At 39.2% G+C, this 16083-nt stretch overlaps 1 protein-coding gene across 2 annotated transcripts in view; it reads left to right on the forward strand.

The window, feature by feature from the left end:
• Positions 1-14926, forward strand: part of nsfl1c (NSFL1 (p97) cofactor (p47)) — a 36979-nt gene extending 22053 nt beyond the window's left edge. The window contains exons 1-10 of one of the 2 annotated variants that reach the window (XM_008318300.3): positions 9137-9172; positions 9571-9708; positions 10919-11022; positions 11144-11221; positions 12089-12254; positions 12340-12435; positions 12545-12654; positions 12766-12903; positions 13259-13429; positions 13917-14926. In XM_008318300.3, coding sequence (XP_008316522.2) covers positions 9152-9172; positions 9571-9708; positions 10919-11022; positions 11144-11221; positions 12089-12254; positions 12340-12435; positions 12545-12654; positions 12766-12903; positions 13259-13429; positions 13917-14082 — 1188 coding nt within the window. In that variant the 5' untranslated portion in view covers positions 9137-9151 and the 3' untranslated portion in view covers positions 14083-14926. Of the gene's footprint in view, positions 1-9136; positions 9173-9570; positions 9709-10918; positions 11023-11143; positions 11222-12088; positions 12255-12339; positions 12436-12544; positions 12655-12765; positions 12904-13258; positions 13430-13916 lie in introns of those variants that run through there. The other variant, XM_025059347.1, reaches the window with a different exon arrangement.
• Positions 14927-16083: the final 1157 nt, after the last annotated feature.

Below are 16083 nucleotides of genomic sequence, written 5' to 3' on the forward strand. Positions count from 1 at the left end.
CAGCAGTGGGTCCTCAGACTGAACCGATGACGTCAGGGAGATAAAACACTTTCTTCGATTAACTTTCAGACATCTGTTGAGGCTCTGCAGCTCAGAGCTGGCTCAGATGAACAACCTCTCCTTTCTCTTACAGTACCTCGTTGTGTTGCTGCTGCTGCTACGAACCCTCCCTCCAAATTTTCTGACCTAATGCCTACAGCTGTGAGTCAACAAGGGCCACATTTACATCAGTGAAATGAACTTCAGGGATGGGCTGTCATTTATAATAAGAGACAGACTGGCAGAGAGGAGCTGAGACGCTGTTTAAAGAGCAGGTCAGCAGAGGTGTATGGCTGTTTGTTTACGTACTTGAGTGCAGTGACGCACACACACTCATATGGGGCTCATTTGCAAAGTTATATAAGCATGTTTAACAAATGTGTGTGTGGAAATTTGTGCATGGGTTTTCGCGACCACTCTGGTTTCAGTCTTTCGGGTTTCAGAAAAGCTGTTTCATGGTGAGGTGAAGCAGAAAATCTGGTGCTATTTGGATTTTAGGTGCAAAAGGTCAACCCTGTTGTGGTTTTGTTGAAAAAGAACAGGAGCGAAGCAGCAGCTTCATTTCCATTACCGACAGATAATTGCTACTTTTCTTGCAAAAGTGGAAAAAGGAGGTCATTTGTAGGTTCACAACAACAGACAGAGACCAGCACAGCTCCAGTTCTGGGACAACACTGTTTTTCCTAACAATGTCATGTAATGAAGTTGAATTACTCCAACTCCTTTGGTGAGTCATGCTCTGCAGACTTTCTTGCAGAATGTTGGCCTTTCGAATATTTGGTCAGATTACCAGCACCCTGTATACAAAAAGAGGTTTTCTTGATCTGCTTTGCTGAATTTTCGGTCACAAAATGCAGTTGGTAGAAGCTGCAAACCCTGCGACAGAGATAAAAAAGAAAACCTGAACTTTAACTAGTTTTCAGTTTCCAGTCTGGTCCTCAGAGCTCAGAGATATTCTTTCATTTAATGCCACACCTCTGCCAATAACATGAGCCACTCATAGAAGGACAGGTCCCATGGGTTCCTCCTCTTTCTCAATATGATTTGCTTTCACATTATTATTATGGTCTGAATGAAGTTCACTGAAGTTTTTATGGCCACAGGTTTGGACCTAAAAACAATCTCCAGATGAAGACAGTCCTGATCATTCTAACAGAGGGAGGTACGTTTTTTTTCCCATCAAAGGCGCACAAGCGTTCCAAATGCAAAGGCTGGAACATCCTCTGAGAAGAACACATTTAGGAAAATGGAACTTTACGGTCTACCTCGTTACATCAAAATGAAGCTCCACTTTCCTACTCTTTAATCCAGTTGAATTATAGCTGTCAGGCATATTTTTTTAGACAGATTATTAATTAAGTACAGGATTAGAACAACTAATTTTTTCCATGATTCCACCATGATTCCACCATTATATCTCAGTCTTATTCTCTTTTAAAATTTTTATTTAATGTATTTTACTATTATTTAAATTTGTGAAAAGTGTTGTGACTTTATTTTAATACATCAGAGCCTTTGAAGATTGTTAGCTGTAACTTAACCTTCAAGAGTTTACCATCTAGACCAGGGGTACTCAACCCCTGGTCCGGGGACCGGTGCCAGTCTGTAGGTCATTTGGTACGGGCTGCAGTAGGACAAAAGTGGGAAAAAATGTACTTCAGTGCTAAATAACCTACTCCATTCCAAAAGAATCCAGTCATATTTCTTGACTTATTTCATTCAAAGATAATCTGGCAATGTTTCAAAACAATCGGTCATTCAGACTCTGATACTAACAGAATAAAATCTAAAATTGAAAATTTAATGATCCTTCATTGATGGCATGGTATTACTGGTCTGCAGTAACGGCTGATACCAGCCGACCGGTCCTTGGTACAAAAAGGTTGGGCACCACTGATTTAGACCATCAACCCACAGTCCTTCCAGCTTCAACAGAACAGCTGCCCCCCATCAGTTAGCGCCAGATTGAATGTATGCCCCCAGCCTCCTGCTGACTAAATTAACATCACCCAGTTTAATGATGTCAACCACATCAAACAGCTGAGAAGCCAATCTAATCAAGTGGATTGACAAGGTCAGTCATTTCACGGGGCACCATATAAATTGTGTGCTAAATCACAACAACATCAACCTGACGAAAGTGACAGGGGGCCCAGCAGCCCACCTACCATCTCAAGTGGGATATAGAGTTCTATAGAATCCTAGTTTGCACTCCGATACTGTTGTGACTAATGTAGATAATACTTTTTGTCCTTTTGAAACTAGGTTTCTCCGGCAGTCCACTGTCAATTTCCTATGTTCTGACACTGAACTGTCAGAGGAAATCAATACAACCAAGACAAAAGTCTGACCTTAATAAACACAACACTCAATATATAATAAATTCTGTTGTGATCCAATATTTATACTCAGTCACTTTTGCATGTCCTAAAAGATGGTAACGAAGAAGAAGCCCACAATATGGGCCATGCCTACATAAACATGATTCCACAGATTCCGCACTGCAATTTTTAATTGATTCCGCACACGACATTTTTAAAATTCACAAAAGCAGATGAGGGATAATTAATGAATGAATGAATTCCATAGTTTCTAAAGGAACACATCTCATCAGACCCACAGTAGACCGTTGGTCGGCAGCTGAAGGTCTCATTGATTTTGTTATTAGTCTGACTTCTTCTTGGACATTTGTGCGTCTGTGCAAATCTGTAAATCACTCTGTCTTTCCAGCTCATTTCATTCCATCTCGGCTCTCTCCATTGCCTCTGTATCGTTCATGTCCCGTCGCACTGAAATGTCAGAGGCTTATATAAGCACACGCCTATAGGTGCTGACCTTTTTAAAGCCCGATGACTGAACCAGAAAATCAAAGACCATGAGAGTGAGAGATCCTTCAGAGCACGTGTGCCGTGTGTGCGCTAAATGGACAAGTCGGTGTCGGAGTCAGAGCAGTCGTAAATGAGCAAGAAATCAATAAAAACACACTAAAGAGGTGTCACCACGTGGCTGCTGAAAATGTGTGGTTGACTAAAGAAGCCAAGGATGTTGGCCACTAAATTCTTCTCATTGCAAAGATGTTTATAACTATAGGCAGTCTTTTTTTTTTTTTTTACTAGTGTCTATTGAGACTGTTGGGAAAACATTTTGTGCTACGTATGCATCGCTTGTATGAGTAATTTGAAACTGGGGATATGTATTTGATACTATCGCTTGTATGAGTAATTTGAAACTGGTTTGAAATCTTTGTTTTGCAATTTAAGATATATAAGATATGCAAATGATTGCACATACCCAGCCAGTAAACCCATCTGTCATTCTGACTGCACTCCTCACCCTTCCATTATACTAATATGTCCTGCACCTCCTTCGACTACTCTTCTGCCACTCCTGACTGACTTAAGTATATTATATCTCTCGATCCTCTACCCATACACATTGGCACCGTTGTTCATACTGTTCACTCACACACTGCAGATGGCAAAATGTCAACAGACATTCAGGACAGTTCACTCTCAGGCATGGTACAGATGACTGAACACAGCCAGATGAACCACCAATCATAAGGCAGGAATACAGCATGGGGGGCATTGACTGGGAGGCATTTAGTGGAATGTCAAATAGTGTATTGTGGGTGTGTGTGTGGGAAAAGGGTCGGGAGGGTGCGTGTGTGTGTGTGTGTGTGTGTGTGTGTGAACTCGTAGGACACTAATGTGTTTGAAAGGGCTTCTGGAGTGTGACTGCTGCGGTGTGGTAATAAAACACACACAAAGAGGCAGGACTGTTTAATGCCTGTTTAAACGCTCTTTTTTTATCTGTGTCTGATTGAGGTTTAGTGGTCATTAAGAGCAGCACGCCACTCCGGAAGGTTTTATATCACTGGTGACTACACAGGCTCATTGACCGTGTGCTAAGCGTTAGCTGCTTTTTTTTAAAAGGACACATGTGGCCCTCACTGCCCTCTCTTTGTTTCTTTCTTGGTGGCAGCTGCTGACACCAAAAGCCACGATTTAAACACGACGTAAACAAGATATCTTTTCACAGATATTATTGCTATTTCTACATGTGTGTGTGTGTGTGTTTCCTGGCCTCTGTGGTTGTCATCATTTGTGGCTAAAGTACAAGAAGTGGTCTGAGGTACTGACAGAACAGAGTAGGATATTCAAAATATTTTTCATCATCAGATCTTAATCTAACCACTAGGTGTGGTATTCTCAATGTTGCTATTAGGACCCATCATGAGCCATCCTGATATACTGTACTAAAAAATAGGCAGGTAGTAATTTCAGGTCAATCGTCTGGCAAGTAATTTCTTTTAGAAACAAATGAGAAGAAACTGCATTTAAATGAATAAAAAGAGCTAAAGTTGTATTAAGAAAATGTAAAAAAAGAAATAAGAACAATAAGGTAAGTGAAAGATGAAAGTATAGCACAAATAGTTTATGTTAGCAATATGAATAAATGGGTAAAATAACTATAAGTAAAAGTACAAGGAGCTATGTGGTTATTTAGAATATAGCAAAGCGTTGGCTAAAATACCGATGATGATATTAATGTTAGGTCACACAATAATTAAATGGGGCCAAGGCAATAACTACATGTAAATGTAAAACTATTAAAAGGGAGCCACAGTCCCAACTGTAGATATTTTTAACCTATAACGATAAACCTTTGTTTGCTAATTGTTGTGAATATGCCCCAGAAACAACGATTTTTGGTTCTCTCTGTTTGGTTCTACCTCATTCCCCTGCCTTCATTTGCAGCCCGTCTGTTAGCTGTGAATCAGAGAGGTTTTAATTAAAACCTGCACACACTGCTGTGTCAGTGTGTGTCTGGGTCACAATTAGGAAATGGCTGCTGCTTGAACCCCTAGTGGCATTGGAATATAAAAGGAAAACATGCACAGATGAAGAGAAGGAACCATGGGAAGGAAAGGGAACTGAGAGGAGAAGTGGTGAATGTGTGACAATAAAGGAAAAGGGGAGACAGTAAAGAATAAGTGAGGAAGCCGGGTGTAGTAAATCTCTGTCTGGCAGAGGAGGAGTGGACCGTGTCCAGATTTATGCTGCCTTCCAGGGTGGTGACAGAATGGATTGGATCCTCTTTAACTGCCCCTCTTCACTGCCTTGTATTGCCTGTATATATTAGAGGCACCTGTGCTGCTACACGATGATCTCAATACAATATAATCTGACACAATATGCAGTTGTCTATGCAACTGAGTAAGATTTGTTGTCTTGTCAAATGTAGGTCAGCGTCTTCTCTCTGGAGTGATCGTCACCGGAGAGGAAAACTGAACAGCTTTTATAGGATTCCGCTGACAGTCGTGGAGAGTGTGCACGTGCAGAGAAGCACCTATTGAGATGCTGGATAAACAGACCAAAGGACTAAATAAACAACGGAATGGTCATGGAGCAAATGGGTTTCTTCCTCTTTCCTGTTGATACTGAGGGTTTCCTCCTCCCAAAATTGCGAAGACAACTCTGGTACTGCCTGGATAACCACCCACCGTGCTTTACTCCAGGGGAAATAGATGATTGAATATGAAGATATTTGCCTACAGCAGTGTGGTGTTATTCCCACAGAGGTGGAGAGTAATTATGTTCAGACACATTATTCATAATCATCACGGTCCTCCATTTCATATTGAGGACCTGAATAGCAACAAACAACAAGAAAGGCTGACAAACTACAACGTGCTTGAAAGAGATTGAGGACAAATGGGAAATTATAACTGAGAATTCAGTAATTTGTTTTTTTTTAAAGGATTACTGAATTCTAATGTCCAAATTATGAGATGTTTGGGGAAAAACAGCTGTATATGAAAGTAAAAGACACTAGATGGCAGCATTGTAGCCCATTTTATTAATCAATTTTTATAATCAGGGGATTGAATGCAGAATGCTATGGCCAGCAATTCAATACAATTATTTGTACAGATAAATAAATAAATATTACCAGGCATATTTCGGTATCACTCGATATTGGAATCTGATATTAAGTGTTTGGACAATATCGCCATATTGAATATTAGCAAAAAGTTACTATCGGACATCTTTAATCTAAAAACATTGAAGAAAATCCAAACTCCAGCTTTTCTAATAGAAATTTAAGAAGGGTCAGAAATTGACTTTAATATAAGAATGTTTGAAATAAGGTCTTTACTCTGAACCTTTTCTCCTCCTCTGTCCTGGTGTAAGCTTATAAGAACCATCATAAACAGCACGTGTCTCCTTGACAAAGGTGGACTTGGAGTGAAAAACAATATTTTGAACTTTGACGGACTATTTTTTGCTCCGAGGCTCTGCGGAAGTATTGGTTCACACCTATAGTATGTCCATGATGGCATATGAATACATTCTGAATTACTTCCTGTAGATACTGATTTACTGATACGTAACACCTCTTACAGCTTCAAGACATTAAAGACGTCTGTATGTTGTCTCCCTAGAGTATTATGTCACCCTGAGAAAATAAAATGGACTTGACAGTGTGTAATTGTGGTGAAGCTGTTGATGGGCGAGGACAAAGACCCACGGTGACAGTCAACCCTGGGGCAGCTGACTTCACCTGGGTTTTTTCGGATGGAGCCTGGTGGTCTCTGAAGAACCTGAAGTCTCCATTTACTCATAATAACCTTAGAGACACCAGAGTGCCCAGTGAATACAAGTCGTTTTATGTGATGAAACAAAGAAGGTTACACTACATCGTAAAGTACAACCACTCTGCAAAACCAGCCTTGACCTCTCACGTGCAGGGGTCACGTTATAAAATATTGTGTTGTAAATTGTTCTGATAGACACAACTTCACCAGAGATACATGTCCAAAGGTGTCCCAAATGTCCTCAACCAGGTTCTAAAATAAATGTTTTGGTTTTGAGAACTCAGCAACAAGTAGATTTTCTACTGTATTTTACTGAATCTTTGTGATGCCTTAGAGCAGATGTGGGCAAACTATGGCCCGCGGGCCAGCGGCGGCCCACTGGTCTTTCTAATCCGGCCCATCAAACATTGATACCAGGGATGGTAAAGACGTCAATCCTTTTGTTTGATGCATTACAATTAATCTACAGTAACTCCAGTTATGCCACTAGATGGCGGCAGATATCAGATCTGCCAAATTTATATTATATTGTCCAACATTCTACATCCAACCAATACTGAACTAAAAGGTTTGACCTCTCTTGTTTTTTCTTTCTTTTTTTTTTTTTCAAGAAAGGACCAGTTATGACTGGCTTAGGTTTAGAGCCTCTTTTTACCGGAGTCATAATAAATGGTGGTGTGGTTCCGTTTACGACATGGTGCCACTGCCCCAGGGAGAAAAGAAGAGCAAGACAATTTCATAATTTGTGTGGGTTGGGATTAGAAACAGAAATCTGTTCCTGGATCTCTGTGTTTATGTAAGCAATCAATGCAGGATTTATGAGTTGTACTTTCACTCATCATTCATGAGGCCGGGGTGGTTGCTAAAGGTTCGTGCACTCTTCAGGTACGCATATCTTTGAAAGGGAGTATTTGTACAAAGGTGTTCTAAAAGGCCATGCCTCTCTGCCCTGGTTTTTGTGTAAATGTTTGTTAAGTTTTTACATTCATTTCAGCTAAAAAAAAGAGATATTTGTATGTATATTTAAAATTTTAAAAGATCAACTCTGCATAATAACCTAATTCATAAGTGTGATGCATAAAAAGTATGTGTTGCCCTAACAGCTCCACAGGGCTTCATTTTTCATAGTTTGTCAGATGAGCTCATTTAGCCGCTAACAACAAAACAAAACTGGCCTAAGTGTAAAAGCTTGATGTTAATGATCAAAAAGTCTATTTTCAGTATCAGCCAAACATCATACCCAGATAATAATTCATATTTTGAAACATTCCAAATAATCTGTTTATTTTTGGTACATGGTTCCGCCTAATGAGACCATCTCGGGGTCTGTGCTGTGCTTTTTGAAGTTGATCGTACGTTCACTCAGACAATCACACATGTCAATGTTCATTGTCTGCCTTGTAACAATACACTAGTGGTTGTGTTATGTTACCAGCTTCAGTTTGAAGTGTCACAAGAAGAAAAGGCACATATATATACGTCTATACCACATCAATGCATACATGTCTTTGGGTTTTCCTCAGGGGACAATCCCTGCTGTCAACCTATGACCGCGGTTATGGACACAGGTGTGTGGATGGAACACTGAGGAAGCTTTACACATGAGAAACATTTCAAGAATGTCATGAGAAACCTTTTTGTTTTTTAAGCACAGACTAAAGCGAGCAATTAAAATGCTGATACACTAAACTATAATGGACATTTGGGATGAAAATATTTGAATGGAAATTTCCATTAACATAGGCTTTAACATAGGCTATGATCAACCCCATGGGCTGATTCTTTTCCCTCGATCCATTTCAATCTTTTATCCGCTATTATAATGGTTTTATGATTAAAAATATCAGTTGAATTTTTTCTTGTTTTTTAAAATGTTGCTAAACAGAAACATACTCTATGTAGCTATAGGATTTAGGGACATGTTCACATCAGCACTTCAGAGCCTGTAATTTGTACCACGTCCCTCTGGTTTGAAACAAATCCACTCTGCATACTGAGCTACATCACCCACATTTTAAATCATCTTTCAACATTTAATAAGACCTCATTTTAATCATTCTCTTTCACATCTTCCTCTCTCTTACTCATGTTTTGGGTGGTATTGAATCATCTCACAGACCCCGAAGCTTAAAACACTGAAAGGGGAAAGCTCATATTATAAAATCCTGAGCTATGTGGTGTGGTGTATATTTATTTTGCCGAGTTTGTTGTTTACATGCGAAGCCATGTGCTGGTGCTTCACAGGACAACAACTTGGGTTTCACATTTGAACTGTACAGACAGAGAAAAAAAACTTTCATGTCAAATGGTCTTTGATCATGGAAAAAGTTTTTGACCTTTAAAATTTTATAATTATGCTATAGTACTATAGCAAGTATGTAGTACTTACAGTAGTACTTGGTTTTGGAGAATTAACATGTGATTATAAAGATCTTACTCAAACCAATAGTGTACAGCTCTACACAAAAATAAATGCAAAGGTTTAGGCCGCAGAAGAAGAAAAAAACAGGGATGTGGTTCAACTTCCAGGAGGTGAGAGGCAACAGTGCAAAAAAAACTAGGCCAAAGATATAAGAAAGAAAATACACAAATAATAATCATATTAAAGTGTAATAAAATGTAATGCAAGAATGTAAATGTTTGTAGGTCCTCGATTCCACACACAGTCTAACAGTTGCTCTATTGTAAAAAACCTGAGATGAGGATGCCCTCTATTGGTAAAAACTAACATTGCTATAAACCGTGTCAGAAAGGTGTTGTCACAATTTAGAAAATCCTTAAGTTCTTTACCAAAAAGATCAACTGTCATTTTTATTAATAAAACAATTAGAACCAGTACGCATTTTTAATTTGTTATAGGTCGGCGTGGTGGATTGCATCTGGTTTGAGGCTACATAGGAACCAATAATGTCCGTTCTTTGTTTCCCCAGGTGGAGGCGGACAAGACGCGGAAGGAGCAAGTAAAAATGGCGAGCCAAGAAGAGTCTGTGAGGGAGTTCGTCGCCGTTACTGATGTGGATGAGGACAGAGCCAGGTTCTTCCTGGAGTCTGCGGGCTGGAATTTGCAGGTCGGTCTTCTCCACGCTGTACCAAAAAGTTGCGTTGTTTTCCATCTTTTTGTTTCAATGGAAAGTTAGCGGAAAGAACATGTACGTGTGGGGACCATTAGCTCACTGGGCTAACGTTGGCTAGCGGTTGTGCCGGCAATTTGTGCAAGTCACTGTTTGGCAATGGCCTCACTGCGTCCTGTCAACATCAGCCAGGCCAATGAATAGCTCACAAACGAAACATGCTGCTGTTTTACTAAGTTACCGACGTCTTTGTCTCTTAATTTATATGTTATGCCCCACGATAAGTCAGTGGCTAACGTCTGACAAGAGTCCTTTGAAACTGGGCTAATTAGCCTTAGCATCTGATGCTGGATTAGAAGAAGAATCGTATTTTTTTGTAATGTATCTATGCAGACATTTGTGCACACAAGGAATTGTGTCCCGTGTGTGCACTTGCAATTGGATCTTAATGGTGTGAAATAATTTGTCCGATTGGAGCGCACGTCTTTTGAACAACCTGATGTAGATGACAGTTTATTCACAAATTTGATTAAGTCAATTGTGTAAAGCTATTGTAATGCAGTTTCTGTTTCGATTATAGTTTGCTTTGCTACTCGAATCATTCCAGTGAGAAAGGAAACTAACGACTTGCTCACTTTATATATGATCCTATTGTCATGATCCTAATATATATTTCCTCTATGTTCCTATATTATTTACAGTATAATGTTTGTCAAAGGCCCTATGTTTACATCCGACAGTCTTTTCAGAATACCTCTTTTCACTTTCTATTATTTTGAAATATGCTTGTCAGGACTATTGTACACACTTTTTCACAATCTATTCTGAGGGTTTGCACATCATTACTACTAACAAATTGTAGATTCAGCCTCCAGACCTTGCAATTGACCACTGAGTATATTTAATGTCAATAATAATATTAATTGTCAGTAACATGTACACAGTGAACCTCAAATTGGACCTCTATATGGAGAAGTGCGTTGTATTTGCTAATCAAAATTAAAGTGATCACAGTTAGTGGATGCTAGATTTGTCATGATCCAACTGTAAATCAAGAATGCCTAAGTCATTGTGCCCATGACTTATTTAAGCCTTTAAAGCCCTTCATTGATGTAAACATATTCTAGGTGACATTCTAGGGAGGGACCAGCACAGGTTTGCCAGGTTGCTTTTGTAACATTGCTGTATGAACTTTGCCTCCTGTCAGCTCGCGCTCGCCAGTTTTTTTGAAGATGGAGCTGATGATGACGACATAGTGACACTCCCTCAACCTGAGGGAGGTTCCTCAGTGTCTCGGTCTACAGGACCCAGGTAGTGTGCAGTTCAGTTCGTATACATCTGATGATGGGAGTTAAATAACTGGCTTGCTTCTCATTATCAGTTAGGTTTTGATACGTCAGTTAAGGCTTACATTATATCTCTTTAATATCAGCTCGCAGCCCAGGGTGACTTCCTTCAGGGACCTGATGCATGAGGCTGAAGAGGAGAGTGATGAGGAGGAGGGTCAAAGGTAAGCAGTATTTCTTTGCACTCTTCTCTGTTAAAGGCTTATAGCTTTGCCCCAAACAAAGAAAGTACTGGATGTACTAGGAATTGATGAAGAGATGTTCCTTTCTGTTTTCCTTTTACTAAATGACAAAGTACTAGTAGTAGTGTTTAGAATGTAAACAGTCATGTTTGACTTGACCTGAAAAAAAAAGCCACTTGCTGTAATCTTATTGATATCTGCATTAACATTGGCCCAGTTGTAGAAAAATATGAGGAAAGAAACAATTTAACCAGAGGCTCACTTGTTGGGATCTGAATCCACAAGAGTAGAGTAAGAATGTTTGCTCTATCCTGTTCTTAGGATAGAGCAAACAAGTCAACAGAGACAAAATTGCATTAAGGCAGGTATTTTCAATAAATCATAAGTCGTGTTTTCAGATTTGCTTTATCATAGTAGCTACAACCTTGTAAGTTAAAAGCAAAAAATCTCTTTTTTGAATTTACAGTTTTAACTGAGTTTGTAAGGTCAACACCTCAGTGGTTTCTTTTTCTTTTTTTCTTCTTTTTTTTCAAATTAAACTATGCTGTGCTATGTGACTTTCCATCTGCACTTTCAATCCTCACAGTACTGGTTACTTTATTCACTGCTTACCAACCTTGGTTCTTCTCTGCAGCATTATCAGATTCAGCTGGAATAAGCTGCAGTGTGTTTCTCCACTAATGGCATTGCATTTCATTTTAATTGAAACTCTCCATAGCTGAAAATGAGAATTTGTTTTTAGTTTGTGGTATTTATGCTTTTTATGTAATTGATAATATTTCCATTTCAGCATGTTGCCTTATAAAATATTGCATTCTTGAATCATTGCCTTGTCGTGTTACTCTTCAGGTTTTTTGCTGGAGGGTCAGAGCGCAGTGGGCAGCAGATTGTTGGACCTCCCAAGAAGAAAAGCTCTAATGAGGTAGTGGAGGATCTGTTCAAAGGAGCCAGAGAACATGGAGCTGTGCCTCTGGACCGGACTGGAAAGGGGCTTGGAGAACCCAGTAAAGCCAGGGTGAAGAGAAGATTTTGATTTGGTTCAAATATTTTTTGTTACAATAGTATCAGCGTTGTATTTACTCTGGTTTCAAATCACCTAGGCCTTTGTTGGTGGAGGCTACAGACTAGGAGCAGCTCCAGAGGAGGAGTCGACCTATGTGGCTGGAGAGAGACGAGCCTCCAGCAGTCAGCAGGATGTAAGTGAAGAATCATTATTGTTTTTCTTTTTGTTTTTTTAACAATCTTCCTCAGACCACAAGGGACAGCACCAATGATTATGTCTTAATTTAAAATTGTTTGTTTTAGGTACATGTGGTGCTTAAATTGTGGAAGACCGGTTTCAGTCTTGATAATGGTGAGCTCCGAAACTACAGTGATCCTGGAAATGCCAATTTCCTGGAGGCAATCAGACGAGGGTGAGAATCGTTTGTTTCAGGCCTATCTTCTGTGGTGCACGTTATGCATGTGTGTCTGTATGGGCTAGTGTTTAGCAACAATGTTAAAAATGAGCAATAATCCCCCTGCAGTGAGATTCCACTTGAGTTGAGGCAGCGTTCCAGAGGTGGGCAGGTCAACCTGGACATGGAAGACCACAGGGATGAGGACTTTATCAAACCCAGAATTGCCTTCAAGGCCTTTGTTGGAGAAGGACAGAAGCTAGGAAGGTATGGTTGACAAGTCTTTTTGCTATACTCATTCATATTCATTTAACAGTAAGTAACAATTATATTGACAGGAGCAGCTACATGTAATGATAGGCTGCAGTAATGGCTGGATAACTAGTCATACCAGTTCTGCAGAGTAATGAATCATCTGAAGTCTGTCTCTGGACTCTGCCTTTGAGTTAATGATTGGCTTTTAATAATTAGGCCATCAATCTTACTGTTAACTGTTACAGCACATCAATTTTAAAACACAGCATTGTTTCTGTCGTCTCACAATGGCATTTTTTTTAATAGATTCATGCTTGAAAGAATGTCAACTTGTATCTCTTTCTTATCATCCTCACCCAAACTTTAGTGCCACCCCAGAGTTGGTGACAGCTCCACCCTCTTTTCAGCAAGATCAGGCAGTCAACGAAGCTCAAGCCATCGCATCAGTGTCCCTCGACTACGCACAGCCGGTCACAAACATCCAGATTCGATTGGCTGACGGTGGCAGGCTGGTGCAAAAGTTTAACCATACACACAGGTAACATTCGATTTATCAAGCATTTAGAGATTGGACAGATGTGGTTCAGTAGAACTGTTACATGACTGCAGAGTTTTCATCCAGGTAGTGGAGAAACAATGGAAAATGGAAGTTCTGAGTGTTGTTTTAGTGGGATTTTCCCACACAATAAAGACAAGATCAACATTTACTTTGTAAAATTTCTAATCTAAAGCTGACATTTTAATGAATAAATTAATGTATGCTAAATCATTGTAATTGTATTTTTGTATGATTTAAGTAATACTTTTGCATTACAATGTTAATTTCATTTGAAGACAACTGTGTGATGTAATATGTACATATTAAGGCACAAGTCATTGACTGGCATTGTGTTCAGCTGCTCTTAAAATCCCTCTTAATTCGTGAAAATCAACAGAAGTTCTAATAAGATGTATATACAAAACACTGGATCTAAAAGGCAAATTCCCATGAAGCTTTATTTTCTACATCCTTCTATGTTCCTCAGGGTGTCTGACCTGCGGCAGTTTTTGGTTGCAGCCAGACCAGCCATGGCTGCCAGGGAGTTCATCCTCATGACCACCTTCTTCCCCAGCAAGGAGCTGCTGGATGAGAGCCAGACGTTGGAGCAGGCCAACCTCCTCAACGCTGTCGTCACCCAGCGGCTAAAGTAAAGCTGTCAAGACGTATACGATTGCCCTCTGCTGGTGTGACTTATTACCGCAGCCATGTTAAACCTGCTGCCCCTTCTGAGGGAGGAGAAAAAACACAGACTTGTGTATGGACTTCTAATTTCTGATTTTTTGTTTTGTTTTGTTTTATTTTTTTCAAGTCAAATGTAACATCCTGCTTCCCCACCACCATCACTCCTGCCTCACACCTAACTCACAGGCAGTAAGCATGGGGGCCAAAACTTCCACACAAAAAAAAAGAGGAGAGATTTCTGGATTTTTGAAAGTTGCAAATGCTGTTGCTGATTGTGGTTTTGATGGAGACATGAATACTTGAGAACAAAAGCCCAGCCTTTATTAACCCTTTCCCTGTTTGCTTTTCTCATAAAGTAGTTTAACTCCTTTAGTGTTGTCATTATCAGGTGCTGAGTTATTTGCCAGCTGGGTGTCTGACATCAAGTCAGACATCAGGAGAGTGATGGTATGATAGTAGTTCTTCCCACAGGGATCGTTCAGTGGAAAATAGAAACATTTTCCAAAGAAATCTAAATAATTGCCTTGGTAGTTGTGTGAAGCTGCCCGGTCCCTTTCATTCCTCTATTTTATTTTCCCTTTATAGAATCTAATGTTTTCCCAGTTGTGCATTTTGATATTGGGTACCCTCACAGTTCCACGCACCTTTACCATCAAGACAAAAAAAAAAAAAAAACTAGATTGTAAACCTGTTTGTATTAGTGGAACCTAAATTCCTATGAAACACTGACATGTTCTATGCATCATAGGGACACACAAAAATGTTTGGACCTCCTGAAAAGAAAAATAAATTCATTTTATGGTTGATGTAAAATGTGTTTTTATTTTAATGTACAGTATCTATTATAGTCCCAGAATGATAGCATTTGGTTCTTTTTTTTATCACAGCCAACAGATACGAACAAGTACAAGAGGCAGTATAAAGGCTCATTTCATTTCAATTTTGCATGAAAAACACCCAAACATTTTGATTGTTTCTGTTTTGATTATGGGTCATCTTCAGTGAGGATTTCATGTCTTACAAATCGCTGCACAATGTCTGATAACTGAATGTGTTGCAAGTGGTTCCACAGTGTAGCAGGTAGCACGTCTGTCTCTGGACCAGAGAGCAGAAAATCCTGGGTTTGATACCCAGAGGAACCACATGCTTGGTGCCTGCTGGGGGCAGCCTGTCAACAGCGTATCGTTTCTAAATATGGGATCAATATAGTACAAAATATTTTTTTGTATTTCAAAGTAATCCATTACAAGTACTATTATAAGTACAGGGGGTCCTCGACTGACCTACACTAACAGTTCGCAATGTAGGACATCACAAACATCAGAAGAGTCTGACTTACACTTTAGTGCCATAGGACCAAGTACAATTTAATAAGCCCATCTTACATCATTGTATCAGAAAAAAAAAAAGATGAAATTTGCTGCAGACTTACTGATAATGAGAAAAAAATAATTTTAACATAAAAATAGCTAACTATTGACTAATAAATGAAAAAAAATAGCATTTAGAATAATTAGCAAAAGAAGCAAAAAACAAAGGATGTCAAAACCCCATGGAAATAATTTGTATTGGTTTGTACATACATACATACATATGTCAGGTACATGTTGAAGGTCAATATGTGGTGCTATGTGAAACCTAAAAGTCAGCTATTTAACACTGTTTGGACCATTAAACAAAATGCCACAAACAGTATATCTAATGATATAATATTTTTGTTGAAAATGACACAATTTACAAACTCAGAGTGAAACCTTGGCCTGTTTAGTTGAATACTATGCTGGTATAAGTGCAGGAATTGAGACAGAAAGATAGTTTCATAATCATCTGCTGTCATCTAGTGGAAGAGTATCAAATCGTTCTGCCTGTCTCTATAAAATATAAATAAAAATAGTTTTCAAACCAATTAAGTGAAATTGGATAATTTCCCGCGGCACACACATTATTTAGAAATAAATGATATCAAAGAC

Source organism: Cynoglossus semilaevis, chromosome 10 (genome assembly GCF_000523025.1).
Source record: "Cynoglossus semilaevis isolate Cse_v1.0 chromosome 10, Cse_v1.0, whole genome shotgun sequence".
NCBI lineage: Eukaryota > Metazoa > Chordata > Actinopteri > Pleuronectiformes > Cynoglossidae > Cynoglossus > Cynoglossus semilaevis.